General features: G+C 36.7%; 3 protein-coding genes and 1 long non-coding RNA gene across 4 annotated transcripts; 2 read left to right on the top strand and 2 right to left on the bottom strand.

The window, feature by feature from the left end:
- The first annotated feature begins 503 nt into the window (after positions 1 to 503).
- On the top strand, positions 504 to 1,408 carry LOC143552914 (zinc finger BED domain-containing protein RICESLEEPER 2-like). The gene is made up of 3 exons (XM_077043021.1): positions 504 to 711; positions 971 to 1,335; positions 1,388 to 1,408. The coding sequence occupies exons 1-3, from the start codon at positions 504 to 506 to the stop codon at positions 1,406 to 1,408; spliced, it is 594 nt and encodes a 197-aa protein (XP_076899136.1).
- An 8,256-nt stretch (positions 1,409 to 9,664) lies between these two features.
- LOC143552904 (glycosyltransferase BC10-like) lies at positions 9,665 to 11,916 on the top strand. The gene is made up of 3 exons (XM_077043012.1): positions 9,665 to 9,953; positions 10,044 to 10,832; positions 11,638 to 11,916. Exons 1-2 carry the CDS (start codon positions 9,665 to 9,667, stop codon positions 10,814 to 10,816), a joined length of 1,062 nt encoding a protein of 353 aa, XP_076899127.1. The 3' UTR covers positions 10,817 to 10,832; positions 11,638 to 11,916.
- A 546-nt stretch (positions 11,917 to 12,462) lies between these two features.
- On the bottom strand, positions 12,463 to 12,952 carry LOC143552903 (uncharacterized). Its single transcript, XR_013138728.1, has 2 exons — positions 12,794 to 12,952; positions 12,463 to 12,661 (listed from the first exon to the last, which is right to left on the bottom strand). It is a non-coding gene; the product is annotated as an uncharacterized LOC143552903 (long non-coding RNA).
- A 2,250-nt stretch (positions 12,953 to 15,202) lies between these two features.
- On the bottom strand, positions 15,203 to 16,383 carry LOC143552913 (protein IQ-DOMAIN 5-like). Its single transcript, XM_077043020.1, has 4 exons — positions 16,287 to 16,383; positions 15,601 to 15,828; positions 15,316 to 15,528; positions 15,203 to 15,229 (listed from the first exon to the last, which is right to left on the bottom strand). The coding sequence occupies exons 1-4, from the start codon at positions 16,359 to 16,361 to the stop codon at positions 15,203 to 15,205; spliced, it is 543 nt and encodes a 180-aa protein (XP_076899135.1). The 5' UTR covers positions 16,362 to 16,383.
- Positions 16,384 to 16,633: the final 250 nt, after the last annotated feature.

Raw genomic sequence — 16,633 nt, 5'->3', positions numbered from 1 at the left:
ATCGCAATAATGGTGATTGTTGATGAGCTGCCTTTCAAATTTGTTGAAAATGAGGGATTTAGAAGACTCATGAAGATATGTCAGTCAGCACTTGTTGTTCCATCTCGAAGCACAATTCGAAGGGTATTTCTTGAAGTAAAGGCTAAGCTTAAAGCTCAAATGAAAAGGTCAGCTAATAGAATTTGTTTGACGATTGATACATGGACATCTTTGCAAAGAATCAACTATATGTGCCTCACCGCACATTATGTTGATGAAAACTGGAATTTGCAAAAGAAACTGATCAACTTCTGTCCTATTTCCAGCCATCGAGGAAAGGATATTGGACGATCGGTTGAAAACTGTTTGATTGATTGGGAGTTGCAAAATGTTATGACTGTTACAGTTGACAATGCTTCTAGCAATGATGTTGCGGTTGAGTATTTAGTTGGAAAATGATGAAATGGAATGATAAGTGTCTTATTAAAGAAAAATGGACACATGTGAGGTGTATTGCACATATAATGAATTTAGTTGTGCAAGATGGACTAAAGGAGGTAGGAGTCTCTGTTGATCGTATTAGGGCTGCTGTTCGGTGGGTTAGACAATCACCGGCGAGATTGAAAAGATTTAAGGAATTTTCTGTGTTGGAAGGAGTTGACTGTGAAAAGTCTTTAACTTTGGATGTTCCTACTCGTTGGAACTCTACTTATTTGATGTTGACTGTCGCAAGTGAGTATAAAAGAGTATTTGAATGTTTTATATAGGAGGACTTGGTGTTTTTTCGTGATCTTGAGGAGGGGCATGGGGTGCCAGATTTAAACGATTGGGGTAATGCAACAAGGTTGAGAAGTTTTCTTGGTCATTTTTATAAGCTCACTATTAGAGTTTCAGGTATTAATTATGATCTTATTTAACTTTTTAGTGTATATAAATATATATTCATTTGATCTATTATTTCATTTGATGATTTTGTGCTAATATCTTTTAGGTACAAAGTACATTACCTCAAACACATATTTGGACTCCATTAGTTATATAAATACAGTTTTGAAAAATTTTCATACAACAGAAGATGAGGAGTTGAAAAGGATGGCTGAGTCAATGACATTGAAATTTAATAAGTATTGGGGTGATGTCAGGAAATTCAACCTGATGGTGTTTATTGCTTCTCTTTTTGATCCGAGGACAAAGTTGGGGTATCTTAACATCAATCTTCGAGGTATGTATGGGAATGAGCTAGGGGATCAAGTTTATCAATTGTGTGAAGAAGCATTGTATAACTTATTCAACGAATATAAACGGATTCACTTGAATAATCATCCAACCAAGGCTTCATCCGCATCATCTAAGCCCGTGAATGAGGGTACTTCAAGTGGTAAAGGTTTTAATTTTTTTGGCAATGTAGAGGATACATTTAGAGCACTAAGAGAGAGAAACATGGCTGAGGTCAAAAGACTAAGAATAGAATCAGGTGTGTCTGAAGATTCTAAGACTGAATTGGATAGGTATTTGAAAGATGAGATTGAAGGAGATAGTGTGTGGTTTGAAAGTGAAGATTTCACTGTTTTGGGTTGGTGGAAGAAGAGAAGTCTGACATTTCCTGTTTTGTCATTGCTTGCTCGTGATATTTTAGCCATTCCTATTTCAACAGTGGCTTCTGAATATGCATTTAGCACGGGAGGCAGAGTGCTTGACTCATTCAGGAGTTCTTTAACTCCTCAAATTGCTGAAGCTTTAATTTGTACTCAAGATTGGATTCGCTCAAGTGGTGTTACTCGCAACATGGAAGAAGACATTGATGATCTTGATAAATTTGAAGAAGGTTATTTACTCCTAATTGTTTATTATTAGTTATGAGTCATATTTTTATCATTCATATTTTATTATATTTAAAAGGTAACTCTTAATTTTTCATTATATTTTCTCGTGTCTTGTAGACATGAGACTTCTATCGATTAAATAAAAGAGTTGGTGGCCTGTTTGGTGAAGTATGCAAATGGTACTCGTATAATTTTAAGGTCGACTTATGAGTTCACTTGCTAGTTTTTTGTAAAATATTTGAATTTATCATGTTAAATTTATGCAGATCTATGAAGGATAATGGAGAATGTTGATGTGCAGTGTGCTTTTTGGAACAAAAAGGCTTTTTTTTGAAGTTTGGCATTTGTTGCGCACTGTTTTAATTTTCTTATTTATGGTGGATTTTATTTTGCTTTTGTATGAAGTTTCACCTATGTTCATGTACTGTTTTTATTTTCTGAATTGTGATGGATTTAGACTTTGGTCCTCTATTTTCTTTGTGATATTTTAGTTTGTATGCTTATTTAGTTAGTATTTTGTTTGTATGTGTTAAACAGGTTATTTCGGATAATTTCGGATAGTTCGGATTATCCGAATCCGATCCGAACTAATTCGGATCGGATATGAAAGTTCCCAATTCGGATCGGATCGGATTTCGGATGAGTTTCTAAAATTTTCAAATCCGAACAATTCGAATCGAATAAACCAAATAACTCGTTATCCGATCCGATGAACACCCCTAGCAGTGGAACCAGCAACATGGAGTTCCGGCCCCCACTCTGGCGCTAACCCACATAGGTTAACGATGTCCTAGAAATCATTCTCTTTCCAGTTAATCAAAATACTCTCGACAGTGGCTGGAGGACCCTCTCGTTTCCCACCAGTCATTAAAGCAGAACTATAAGTCTCACACCAAGTTATGATGATAAATAGAAAAGAAACTACAGAGCAGGAAAATGAACAGTTAGGAAATTTTGTGCAAGTGAAGAGATAAGAGTAACATTCACCCCCTTTATATACCCATCGCAATTAATGCGATGTGAAGGGGAACAGCTCACCATCGGGTCATCATCCAATCAGTAAATGACACGTTAGGCGGGAACTGACAAAAAACAAAACGATTTTGAATCAGCCGCCTAAATATACATGCAGACATCTCAAAAATTACGCCTGACAAGGCTCAAACTGGAGCCGTCACATCCCAAACTACTGAACAGTAATCCTAGTCCAAGGAACACTCCGAAAATTCGCAGTTTAAGATTCACCCCACGCCAAAGAAAAAAGTAGCGAGTCCATAATTCCACCCGCGACATCATGACACGGAAGAAACAGTGGAATGGGGGACTTATAGATGTAGGGTAGTAAAGTTACCCGCGAATCAATAAATTACCATGCGGGTCCCCAAATCCACCCGCGGATTACTAACAAATACCCGCGGAAGAGAATCCGGGGGACGTACATGGAACTCCACACGAGTAAAGTTCCCACGTGACATGGAAGAGCAGTTGTAATAAATCGATTCTAGAAGATTTTCTCAACATTCCCTGATAGTGACACCAGCCAACGGAAGAATGACAGCTAGACACCTGATAACCGTCCTAAACGGAGCCAGACTGTCATATCTTATAAACGCTTGGCACGTGTCTATTCAGGTAGATATGAAATATCTTGATAGTGACAACTCCACCAATCATGTTCCCCCATCCCCGACTATAAATACCTGAATCATCTTCATAAGGTATTCATTCACTCTCACACGATCAGAGCAATTACTTGTGTCTCGTACTTTATCATCCACAGTGTAGTACTTATTATCACGCCGGAGGGTGGTTACGAGAAGACCCTCCATCTTGTCCTTCCCGTGACGAGACTCATAGTGTTTATTTGCAGGGAATTAGCTGGAATCTAATCTCATCAGGCAATTAGTACACTCACACTAGGGGGGAATATAGATTCGGAGTATCCAGTTCAATAGTTCTAAGTTGTGCTTCTTCACTTTGCTAATTTATCAGCTCAAGTATACCCTATAAACTATAAGCATGTTTCTTGGTCTTCTTGAATTTTCTTGTTAATTAATTTTTAAGTGTACTTTTTAGGTACCACATAGCATATCATACTTTTATTATATTATATTATGTGTTTTGAAGATATCTCCTGTTGATAAAGTAAAGTTAATAGTGCCATAGTGGTAAAGTCAAAAAAAGGTCATTCAATAGAAATCACAACATGTATGAAGGTTTCTTGCTTATGAGTAATTGCCAATTGGAGCATTGGTTCCACAACTACTTCAGTTTAGTTTACCTAATGCTTAATATTTCACTCAACAAAACTTTTATTTTTTTGTTAAACAACTTTGAGCATGGTTCTTTTAGGTGTATATAATTACATAAGGGAGCAATTTTATGTCAATATGTTACATAAGGGAGTAGTCTTACATCAACATATATTGTGTCAAGGGAGTAGTTAAGAGAAAACTCAACAATGATAAGTTACTTTTAGTCTTGTGACATATGCTAGCTCCCTTAATTACATGTTATAGATTACCTCAAACACCAGAGAAACTATAAAACCACTGCTAGGGATGAAGTAGGTACCGAAAGTACCCGTATCGAAAATCAACTAAACTGATTACCTACCGTACCGAATTTATTGGTACAATAGATGCACATGTATTTTAGAATGGAACCTGCATTGGTCCGATTTTTTTTTTCAAATCTCTAATGATCTTAGTGCTGGTACGGGATAACAAATAAATTGAATTGGCAGGGTTACCAAATGGACTAAATTGGTCTATGTATTAGTTGGACTATATGATTAATAATCGGTTTGACCTAATTTATAGACATAACTAGGATAGAGCCTGTGTGATACTCGGGTGATTAAAAAACAAACAAAAAAGTTAAATTCAATAATATACATAATAACATATCTTATGGATTCATAAAATATAAATAATTTCCTATAATACATAGATTAGTAAGAATTATTTGTATACTATATTTTAAAAGAAATCAAAATGTAAGGTTGTTAATTTATACCAAGTAAGAAAAAAAGAAGACTGGCATCAATTCATCCTAGTTGAGTTGGTAAGTCACAAATATTTTAAAAGCAAGGTAGTGAGTTCGGTTCCCACCAACAACATATTTTCGGTTCCCACCAATAATATATTTTTCATTTTATCCTTCATTAAGGGGGGAATTGTAAAAATGGAAACTTGTATGCTTGGCAGCCTATGTAGAGAGTCTAATTGAATGACATGTGGAAAAATGGTCTTACTTTAATAGTAATATAGCATAGTTAGATAGTTAGATTATAGAAGCTCCCAATTAGAGATGGAAACAGGTCGGGTTCAGGCCGGATATTGCTAATCCCGTATCCGTACCCAGTTATAAAATTTAGTCCCATACCCGGCCCATTATCTGTCGGGTATCGGGTATGCCCGCGGGTATTAGGTATACCCATTAGATTGTTAAAAAATGTTTTGCTAGGATTTTTAAGTAGATTTTTTTTACCGTTATAGTTATCGTATATATTTTTATTTATATACGAACTGTTACAAAATAAAATATGACACATTACATCTATATAAACGTTATAATAAATAAATAATAGTATTATAACTTTTGTATAACTTTATACATAAACTTTATAACATATAAAACATAAATAATGCTTTTTAATATATATTTTAAACCCAAAAGGTTCCGAAATAATGAAATTAATAATAAAAAATTTTCGGGATTTTATTTCGGGTATATGATATAACGTTTAATATATATTAATCCCGTGTACATTTTATTGATTATTTTATTAGTTTTGTTTGGTTTTAAGTAAGATTTGTATACTACTAACATGGTGTTATGTTTTAGGTTTCGGGTTTTAATTTCGGTTAAAAGAGGGCGAAAAAAAGAGCAAAAACAAGCCGAACCGGAGAACCGAAGGACCAGGAAGAGAAAAGGACCGGACCCGGAAGAGAACCGGACCGGCTAGGCCGGCCAGCCCCTAGCACCGGAGCGTCGCACAACCGGGGAGGTCAGGCCTGCCGTGCGGCGCGGCGACTCTCATTCCAGAACTTTCCAGCTTTTTGGCCGACTTACGTATTTTTGGCAGCCTGTTTCCTATAAAAATATCCCTAAACTCACCCTTGAACATACCCTGAAGTTCCAGACAACTTTGGTGAGTTCCGAGGCGTCCGAGAGCAGATTTTGGCAACTTTGGAGTCGAAGAATCAGCTGGTGTTGCGCATATTGGTTGAAGGCGAAGAACACGGGTTTTATCTTTTGTTTCTTTCGTTTTCGTTTATTTTACGCCATGAATTCTTATTTGTTTGTTTTGCTTAAATTTAAGATGCTAGGCTAAATTGCATGAACTATCTAGGCTTAAGATGAACCTACTTTGATGTTTGATTTGACCTTGGGATTGTTTATCGTTATGGTTTTTATGGTTTAGTAAAAGATTTATTTATATTTGATTGATGCGTATGAATGCTTAGGATTGTTTGATGAGTTTTATTCCATAGTTTTCCTTGATTATTGTTTGTCATGTGACATGATTGCTATTAGGTCAATTACTTCGTGTTTTTGATTATTTTATGATTGTTGTCATGATAAGGTCATAGGAATAATATTGTCAAATAAACCTAAGTGTGCTGCTAACCTAAAATCTGTAAAGTGCTAGGTTATTGATAAGTCTTTACTATTTAATCTTGCTAGATTTAGTTCTTCGTAAGGAGTCCGTCTAGGGTTGATTATTTATTATTGTTTATCAAATCAATTAAATATAGTAAATTGCCTTTGATTTCCGCGCTGTAAGGTAGGATTTCGTTATAAAGGAGCTAAGTCATAATTAATTAGGTGACCGTAAGGGAACTTGATTTTTAATACTGGTGTGCGTTAAAACTTGTTAGAAATCCATAAGCGTCTCTTGAGAAGGGTCAGAGATCCTGTTCGGGTTTTCTTTTAAGTGTCTATTTTACGATCCCAGTCCATAACTAAATATTTTCCCGGGTTAATTCATTACTGAAATTTAGGGGATTCTAGCCTAGGTAGTTTTATTATCATCATCTTATTTTCACAACAGACTTTGTTTTCGTTTAAATTACCTGTTTTCTTAATTAGTTTTTAATTATAGTATTAAATTAGTATTTTAAATAAACCCCCCCAAACAAATATAATTAATAAGTCGTGTTTTGTAGTCGAGTCTAATTAGCTAATAAATGTAATTTAGAGAATCTCGTGGGTTCGATATCCGGACTTACTTAGCTTTACTATAGTCGATTGGTTCACTTGCCGTTTAGTAGTTTAGTCGAGTTTTAGAGAGTCTAGAGTATTACTTAGTGTTTATTTTTAGTTAAATTAGTTAATAATTATTAAACTACTTCAAGCACATCAGTATATAGTTCGGGTAAACGGGTATGTCTTTTCAGGTAATCGGGCCGGGTATTACCAAATCCTATATCCGGCCTGTACCTGCGAAAAATTTTCAAAACTAATCCCATACCCGGCCCAATACCCCGTCGGGCTTAGGGTATACCCGTCGGGTTCGGGCTATTTTGCCATCCCTATTCCTAATAAAACCTCTACATACTCTAAATGGATACGAAATGCTCGTATCTTTACCCGTTAGTACCGAATACCAAAATCTTAAAATCTAGATACCGGTCCCCGCCATGTAGCTCAATTGGTTAAGGGGACGTAAGACTTTGAACAATAACCTAGAGGTCGTGGGTTCGAAACCAACCCTAAGCGCCAATCGCCTTGCCACTAAGTGAGACTGATTTACCTCTCACGTGATGGGCTGGGACGGTCTGATGTGGCCGGTTTGCATGTACGAAACAACACGTTTTGGAACATAAAATCTAGATACCGAATATGCTAAATCAGTATGTGCATTCAGCGGAAATATATCACCCCAAACTAGTACAATCAAGTTAATATATTGAACAAACATATAATGAGTTTTCAAATAATATCAACTATTATATATTCTGATTATGGTTATTTCACACAAAGCTAAGAGAATAAGCAGATGAAGTTAAATAGTCTGGCGTTGATTGTAACGAAAATAAAAAACGTAGGACTAAATCATAAATTTCAAACTACTAAACTAACATAACAGTCTGCGACAAATCACAAAAACGAAAACCATATTGTATACTTACAAAAACACACATGATTGATGTCTTTAATTGATGGAGATTAGGAGTGAGCAAAAACCGAACCATAACAAAACCATTAATCGAAAAAATTTAACATAAATTAACCATAACCAAACAAAACCGACGTTTATGGTTATAATTAACCGCCATTTCACTATGATTACGGCTGACGTGTCTCCGTTGAACGACTTTTATTAGAATCAAACCAAACCTTATATGTGTATGTTTTTTTTTCAAATTTTATATCTCCATTTCATCTTTTACACCACTTTTCCAAACTTAATAATCAATTTATATATTTTACACCATAAGCGAACCAACCTCAACTAAAAGAAAGAAAAAACACAAAAGAAACAATGGACAATTAATCGAACTTAACCTAAAGTGACCAATGATTGACGATTAACAGACTATTTGGTTATAGTTAAGGTTAAGCAATCTTCCACCCTCAGTTATGGCTATCGTTAAGCCCCCATAACCGAACCGACTTCACAAACCTCTAATGAATGTTAAACTTTAATGTAGGTTAACATTAAGGGTGATGGAAGTGCCCATCCGGCATCCCACCCAAAGCATCTTTCATTTTCTCTTTCCTTCATTTCATCGTCACATTAGATTTCCATCAAGCCCATCTTTTAAATGTGAAACTGTCTATCTTACATCCCAATCCATCTTTCATCCATTTTATATATCTTTTGTAGAAAATAAATTAACTGTGGGAGATGAGTAGGATGGCTACCCCGTTCGGGATGGATTTTTGTCGAGCCCGATGAAGGCAGGGTGGCCAGTCCTCCCTGATGAGGGTTAACTTCTTAAGTTTCGGTTTCGCCTAATAACCGAACCGTGCTCTGTCCGACTCCTTGCCCCTTCAATTACATGTGAAAATAGATTTATCACTCTAAAATTTAGGGGCGAGCAAAAAACGGGTTGAAACCACAAGAACCTAGGAATCAGATGCGAACCGGTGCCTCAAAACCGCTAACCTGTATTACTTACGCTTCTCGGTTCTCAATATTTGCATTAAACTGTTCTCGGCTCGGTTCCGGGTAAAACTGATGGTTCTAGACGTGGAATCGAAGAACCTATTTACTAAAAACTTTTTCTATAAATTTACAAGTACCCATTTTTATAGGGTAGCTTATTAGCCAACATCCATTCAATCATTCTTTAATTCAAACCTTCTTTCTTTGCGTTCAATACATAGCAGCTAAGATCAATTTTGATTTGAACTTTCAAGGTAATATAATATAAAATGATATGACATTCCTTTAATTTATCGCCACTGATGATTTATTTAACTTCAACAATTAGGTTTTAATAAAAAAAATATAAGGCATGTTCATGTTGTAACGTAAACTAATTTTACCGTGAAAGAAGACATACAATTATATAAACTTGTTTTGCAATTTGCAAAGTTTGCACAACCCATCTGATAAATAAACGACCGAATCCTTTCTGACACATAATCGATTAACGAGAATCGACTTTACCAGTTCGGAAACCAAACCAATTTATACTATAATATAAGTTTCGGTTCCAATTCTATTTTTCAATCATTTTCGATTGCGGTTCCGAACCGTCACAGGGGCCCTCACCCATCCTAATTAAGAACACTCTTACATCACCGTCACCATCACCATCACATATTACAATCACTATCACCATCTTCATATCCAAATTCCAAGACCCCTCAAATTACTCAATGAACACCCAAACACAATCACCATGAATTCACCATCACCATCTCCATGGCTTCCAACCCTAACTCTCCTCATACTCTCACTGCCCATAATATTCTTCTTCACTTCCCACCTCCTCCCACCACCACCAGTCTCACTCCCGGACGAACTCGATGACCTCACCCTCTTCCGCCGTGCCTCCGACCCGACCCGTTTACCCAAATCAAGACTCGGCTCCACCAATTCCAAACCCACGATTGCCTTTTTATTCCTCACCAACACCCACCTCCATTTTGCCCCTTTATGGCAAAGATTCTTTAGCCCTAATTACCCGGATCCGACCCGAAATTCGACCCGGATCCGAACCCGGAGGAAAACCCAGATCCGAAATCAAACCCGGAACAAAACCCAGACCCGGATTCGGAATCTTTATAATGTGTATGTTCATGCTGACCCAACTGTTAAACCCTACATAAACCCCCCAGGTGGGATTTTCTTGAAAACCCGGTTCATACCCGCGAAGCAAACCCGTCGTGGGACCGCGTTGTTGATCGCCGCGGCCCGACGACTCATCGCCACCGCCATTCTTGATGACCCGGAAAACCAGTTTTTCGCTTTGGTGTCACAGCATTGCATACCGCTTCACTCGTTTCAGTTTGTGTATGATAAGTTGTTTGAAGTCGATTCGCATCAGCTTGCGGAATTGAGGTTGTTGGAGTATAAGAGTTTTATTGAGATAATTGATAAAGATGATAATTTGTGGGATAGGTATACTGCTAGAGGGGATAATGTGATGGTTCCGGAAGTAAAGTTTGAATCTTTTCGGGTCGGTTCGCAGTTTTTTACGCTAACGAGGCGGCACGCATTGATGGTGGTTAAGGAAAGGAGGTTGTGGAAGAAGTTTAGGTTGCCGTGTTTGAGACCGCAGTCTTGTTATCTGGAAGAGCATTATTTTTCGACGTTTTTGGCAGGTGAGGATCCGAAAGGGTGGGCGGGGTATACGTTGACTCGGGTTAATTGGACCGATAGTGTTAATGGACACCCGCATACTTATTACCTGTCTGAGTTGTCGCCTGAGTTGATTTATAATCTTAGGAAGTCTAGTTTTGCTCAGCCTTATATGTTTGCCCGAAAGTTTTCGCCCGATTGCTTGAAACCATTGATGGATATGGCTGATAGTGTCATTTTCCGGGACTGAGTTCTTGTGATTTCTGGTAAATTTATTTTCTTTCAAGTTGCATATTTACATGATTTTTATGTGAATAAATGTTGATTTTGATTGATTTGTTAATTGCTTAAGTAGCCTATGTTAAGAGGGTTTAATTGTTTTTTTGGTCATGATCTTTTTATATATTTTTTATTTTTTGTTTAATATATATTTCATTAAAAGTAGTGTTTGCATCGGACATCAACCGGGCAACAAGTAGGTTTAATATGACTCGATTGATGGATATTAATGGAGTTGATCATGTTGCACATGTTGTGTTTGCTCTACTGTCTGATATATCAGTAGTATGAATATGATTTCGTAAATGTGATTATTCGTGTATTGCGCATTTTTGTGTATATCTTTGTTGGACGGTAGGTGTGTCGAGGCTTGTTGGTTTTGCTTGTTAACCTAGATTTGCACTATGATTACAAATCTCTATGTTTCCTAATTTTAGTTTTATGATGCTACAAAAATGATTTAATGCCTTTCCCTCGCTCGCCCTCTCGTTGATATAATTTTACCTATTTTTCCTTTTAGGTGAGAACCGAGGTGCTTTTGTACACGTATCTTATTATTGGATTCGTTGTTGAGATTGCCCAAATCGTATTTGTTATGCATACAATCTCCTAAATATCTATGATTTTAAATTTAAAAATGGATTGCTAATAAGGGGTAATCATATATAATGTATTAAATATTGATAATATTTTCTGAAAATTAGTTGCTTTCACTAGAACCGGTTTTGACTCGTTGCCCAACCCGTGCAGCCTGCATTTTTTTAACCTATTTGACATTGCTTCAATCAACAGGTGGTCCGAAATCAGCGCAAGCTAGATTTTCTTTCAACATAAGTGTACATACAAATGCTAAAAGAGTACAACGAGCCAACTGCAGACACAATGTGAGGATGAACGATTCGACAATGCTCAAGTGATGAAGGGTTATGATACATGCAAGAACACAGGCCTTTTCGCCTTTTGGGAATTGTAAACTTACCTTATATGATGAGTCTTTTGTTGTTCATCACTCTTTCTTTGTGTTGTTTGCATATCTTTCTGCTGTAGGCAATGCATTTTTTTGAGTAAATCTTCGGTGCGTTCATAATCGTCGTAAATGCTTGTTTGTTTAAGGAGATTCTAAACATAATTTATCAAAAAATAATTAATTTGGTAAATATAATTGTTGAATCAGGTAACACACACATGTATTTTTGTTGTAGTGTAATATAGTAACTAAATATCAAGTTTATTGAAATGGTCAATATACATTTGCCACATTTTTACATAAATTGTACGCATCTATTTGTAATATAAGTGTGGATTCAATGGATCAACATTCAAACATTTGTTTGATACATTTATTAATTTATTAGAAACCATCAATCAACATCAACGACATAAAAGTTAAAAAAAATAAGTTTTAATATAAAACAAAACAAATTTTGGAAATTTTCTGTTGGAAGATGTGTGTGTGTTTAATTTTTAACATAGAATTGTAAGTATAGGCCTACATGCATGAGTCTCCATAATCACACACAAAACACATGCATGTATACATACAACATAAACATAAAAGAGTACATATTTAACCTTTTCAAAGTTCTTCAAGACACCTTGTAACTCACTCAATCTATAACACCAATTGATTATTTATTGCTGCTTACAAATATACCAAGAAACAATAATTACAAGATTCCTAAATGAATCCAATGATCTTTTCCATCTTTATGATAATATTATATACAAGCATAGGCTCGTCAAACGCTCAGTCTTCTCGCAACTGATTTACCAGGTTGACGGGTCATTTGACCCCCGAGACCTTGCCTTGTTTTGCCTGTTCAAATATGCATAATGACAGGTCATACGTTTGCGAGTTGACTCACAAAACACTTTTTTTTTTGTTATAATTAGAAAAACAATATTAATCTGAATCTTGAATAAAATTGCTAAAGAGGTATGGACTAACCACTATCAGGCAAAGCCCATCGCTTATTTCCGTGATTACTGTCGAATCTGGACCCGACACCATGTCTCAAGCTCGGCTCATTGACCGAGTCAACGAATACATTTGACTTTGGATTGACACACATCATGTCAGGTAGTTCTAATACACTAGTTGACCTTCTATGGAAAGAATCAACACCATGTCTCAAGCTCGGCTCATTGACCGAGTCGACAGGTACTTTGTCTTGTTTAGCCGACTCGTTTTCATGAATCTTGATATCATCTCTTGTATTAATGTCAAGAGAGCGGTTTTCCCACGGACGAACAGCCATCCATCTTTCCAGCCAGTTCCAACCCCAGCTACTTTTATCGGGTTCAAATGCAGATTTAACCGTCTGTTGTCTTGATCTTGCCTGCCACTGCGACAAACAAACGAATAAAAGAAACTCGTGTGTATTATAAGTATCATGCATTTAAGATTTCATAATATTTAATGTTACCTGATGAGCAAGAGCATATGCCATGGCTCTCTCACGCTTCGCAGCCGCTTCCTGTCTTTTTATTAACTTCGCTTGGATTTCTTCAACCGAACCAACACTATCACACCATCCTTCCTGTCAATAAAATAAGGTATATATTGGTTTTAATTAATTCCAACTATCACCTTTTGGTTGCTGTCGGTCCCACCTAACGAAATGGCTGGTAAGTGATAATAGTCCCACCTTTTAACATGTTTGCTTCCAATGGTCCACGACTAACGGAAGCGTAACTCTGTTAGTTTCTGAGCGCCAGAAAACTAAACCTGAACACCACCGCTGACCACCACTATCTAAACACCACCACCGATGGTAGTTCTAGGGTTCAGGTGACCTCAATAATTGGGACTTTTACTAAAAAATGTTTCTATGGTCCGGTCTAAAGTTACAAAGAGGTTTGGGCCGAAAAAGTTGAGTTTTCTGGCGGAAAATGTTTTTTTGGTGCCCCCTACCTAGGGTTCTAGCGACCTCAATAGTTGAGGTTTTTACTAAAAAATAAAGGTTCCTAAAGGTCCGATCTAAGGTTTTAAAGAGGTTTGAGACAAAAAGGCTGAGTTTTCGGCGAAAAATGTTTTCTGATAATTGGAGACTAACGGAGTTACGCTTTCGTTAGTCGCGGACCATTGGAAGCAACATGTTAAAAGGTGGGACTGTTACTAGCTATTTTGTTAGTTGTGACCGACAGCGACCAAAAAATTATAGTTTGGATTATTTAAAACCAATCAATCAATCAATCAATCATGCCCAGTAAAATCCCACCGACAGCAAAGCTATAAGTAGGGTCTGGGGAGGGTGGGATGTAGGCACACCGTACCTCTATCCAAAGGAATAAAGAGGTGGCTTCCAGAGAGACCCTCGGCTCTAAGTACATGTGTATGAAGCAAAATAAAGGAAATCAAAGTTTAACAGTTATATAAAAACTACTACTAATTATAATAATATTAATAATAAGATCACAGTTTAACAGCTATATAAAAGCTAATAATAATTATAATAATAATAATAATATATGCAAGGGAAATACCATTATGGTATGTGACCTAAATAAGTTAAGTCTAAGCCCTAAGGTATTCAATTCTCTCTAAAAATCCTTAACTTTAATTCTACTTCTCCACGAATTCCTATCCTCAACCATGTCCTCGGAGAGGTTTAGGTCTATCAAATCATGCCTAATCCTCTCATCCCAAGTCAATTTCGGTCGTCCTCTACCCCTCCTCCCCTCTATAGTAATGTTTTCTACGGATCTAACAGGATTCGTCGTCTGTCTTCTCTTTACATGTCCAAACCATCTCAATCTCCCCTCTCTTATCTTGTCTGCTATGTTCGCCACCCCTAATCTCTCGCGAAACACAACGTTTCTTATTCGGTCTAGCCTTGTGTGCCCACACATCCAACGTAGCATTCTCATTTCTGCTACCTCCATCTTCCGCACTTGTGCCTTCTTGATGGCCCAACAATCTGTTCCATATAGCATTGCAGGTCTAACTGCCACCCTATAGAATTTTCCCTTTAGTTTAGTCGGGAAACTCTTGTCGCATAATATACCTGTGGCTGCTTTCCATCTACACCATCCTACCTGAACTCGGTGGGTCACATCACTGTCTAATTCCCCATCGCTCTGTACAAATGATCCTAAATACTTGAACTTCGTTACCTGCGGGACCACCTGCCCTTCAATTGTGATCTGTACGTCTTCATTGTCGTTTATCCCACCAAAATCACAGTGGAGGTACTCCGTCTTAGATCGGCTAATCTTTAAACCTTTTGTCTCTAAGGTTGTTCGCCACTCCTCAAGCCTCATGTTTATGGATTATTTAAAACCAATATACCATAAAATAATAAACAAATAAATAAAAAAGTGGGTAATGGGCCAAAACGGGTTGAGGTAAAAGCGATCACATTTTACATTCGCGTTGAGTTGACTAAAAACACTTTTTGTCCACATGTTTGACCCATTAAAGATGACTTTAGTGATCTCTAGAGAAAACAAACTGTGGAATATTTTTACCTCAACTTCCCGAACACGGGCCTCATTTTGCAGCTGCGACTGGGCCGGTTGATCTAGCGAAAGGCTAACACGCCTAGCCTTAACACGAGCCTGAACTCTAACTAACGCTTGCATACACCGAAGAGTTATCGCAGCTTGTTTTCTCACAGCATGCCCCCTCACAAGTGCTTGCAGTCTCACCAACCCTTTTAGAGCTCGCAGGGCCCGCCTAGCCTGTATTTTATAAATTTAATTATTAAACTGTGTAATGAAATATTAATGTACCAATAAAAAAAAATTCATTACCAAAATTCCTCTAAAAGCTGTTTGGATTCGTATAGCTGCCCATTCTTCTCTAGTTTGTGATATGGTTTCTGATGAATCTTGTAATATGAGTGAAGTGGAGGGTACATAGGTAATATGTGAATCTGCATTGTTATGCACATCTTCAACCAGTTCAGCATGAATAATATTATTACTGATCTCTACAGAATTCTTTCTCCGGTGCTGACGCTTTCCAAAGTTAAATGTTATCTGAAACGGTTTTTACACATGATAAATATATATACTGTATATGGTTGCAGAAGTGTTGCCAGGTCGGTCGACTGAGGAGTTGCAACTACTCGGCCTAGGCGGGGAGTGCTCGGACATGGTAAACTATAAAAGAATTAATTTTAGGAAATTATATATATCACAAAATATCATTATAAATCAAAAGAATACATATTCAAAATACTAAACTATTTCAAAAAGGGATATTAATTCTTTAATATTATAAACATAGTAATCTATATTTCTCGTCTTCCAAGGTATCTACACGAAAAAAAAGGAAAAATACGTGAAAAACAACGAAAATCGGTGGAAAACAAAAAAAAATCCGTGAGTTATACAGATTATGAATAATGTTGGCCGAGTTGAAGAAACTCGCGTTGGCACCGTACCCGGCCGCCTAGACCAACTTTTACACACTAGCATATACATTTTATACTAACATTTCCATTATCATCCGGCTTTTCGGTTTTCTTGATACCAAGGAGTGTTTTAATCCACTTTCCAGATATACCCATGTTTGTAGTCTTTAATCTTTATTCAATCCTGCCATGAATCTTTTATAAAAATTAAAAAAATATAAATAATTAAGAAACTGAAACCAGAAATGAAAATTAAGGTTTGAGAGTTACTTTGGAATAAGTGGTTTTGAAGTGGTTGAATGGACATGAATGAGAGAATGAAAACTTAGAAGGAATCACATGCATTCATTGGTTACAGACAATAATAATATGAGAGGCATTGTACTATTTGGATTTTGTTTTATAAGATTTTGTCACACACATAAATG

Source organism: Bidens hawaiensis, unplaced genomic scaffold (assembly GCF_021521415.1).
Source record: "Bidens hawaiensis isolate Kalapana, Puna unplaced genomic scaffold, B.hawaiensis_p1.1 tig00017050_1, whole genome shotgun sequence".
Classification (NCBI taxonomy): domain Eukaryota; kingdom Viridiplantae; phylum Streptophyta; class Magnoliopsida; order Asterales; family Asteraceae; genus Bidens; species Bidens hawaiensis.
The sequence above is the reverse complement of the archived record's forward strand: the minus strand, read 5'-3'. Positions and strand labels throughout refer to the sequence as shown.

Excerpts from the sequence above, each read along its gene's own strand:
- LOC143552914 (XM_077043021.1), top strand. The coding sequence starts at position 504 with ATGAATTTAGTTGTGCAAGATGGACTAAAGGAGGTAGGAGTCTCTGTT. Across the intron at positions 712-970 it reads TTTGATGTTGACTGTCGCAA|GTACAAAGTACATTACCTCA; the intron begins GTGAGTATAAAA and ends AATATCTTTTAG. Across the intron at positions 1,336-1,387 it reads CATCCGCATCATCTAAGCCC|AGGATACATTTAGAGCACTA; the intron begins GTGAATGAGGGT and ends TTGGCAATGTAG.
- LOC143552904 (XM_077043012.1), top strand. The coding sequence starts at position 9,665 with ATGAATTCACCATCACCATCTCCATGGCTTCCAACCCTAACTCTCCTC. Across the intron at positions 9,954-10,043 it reads CTTTAGCCCTAATTACCCGG|ATCTTTATAATGTGTATGTT; the intron begins ATCCGACCCGAA and ends CCCGGATTCGGA.
- LOC143552913 (XM_077043020.1), bottom strand. The coding sequence starts at position 16,361 with ATGGGTATATCTGGAAAGTGGATTAAAACACTCCTTGGTATCAAGAAA. Across the intron at positions 15,529-15,600 it reads CAGCTTTTAGAGGAATTTTG|GCTAGGCGGGCCCTGCGAGC; the intron begins GTAATGAATTTT and ends TATAAAATACAG. Across the intron at positions 15,230-15,315 it reads CCCGTGTTCGGGAAGTTGAG|TCAACTCAACGCGAATGTAA; the intron begins GTAAAAATATTC and ends AAGTGTTTTTAG.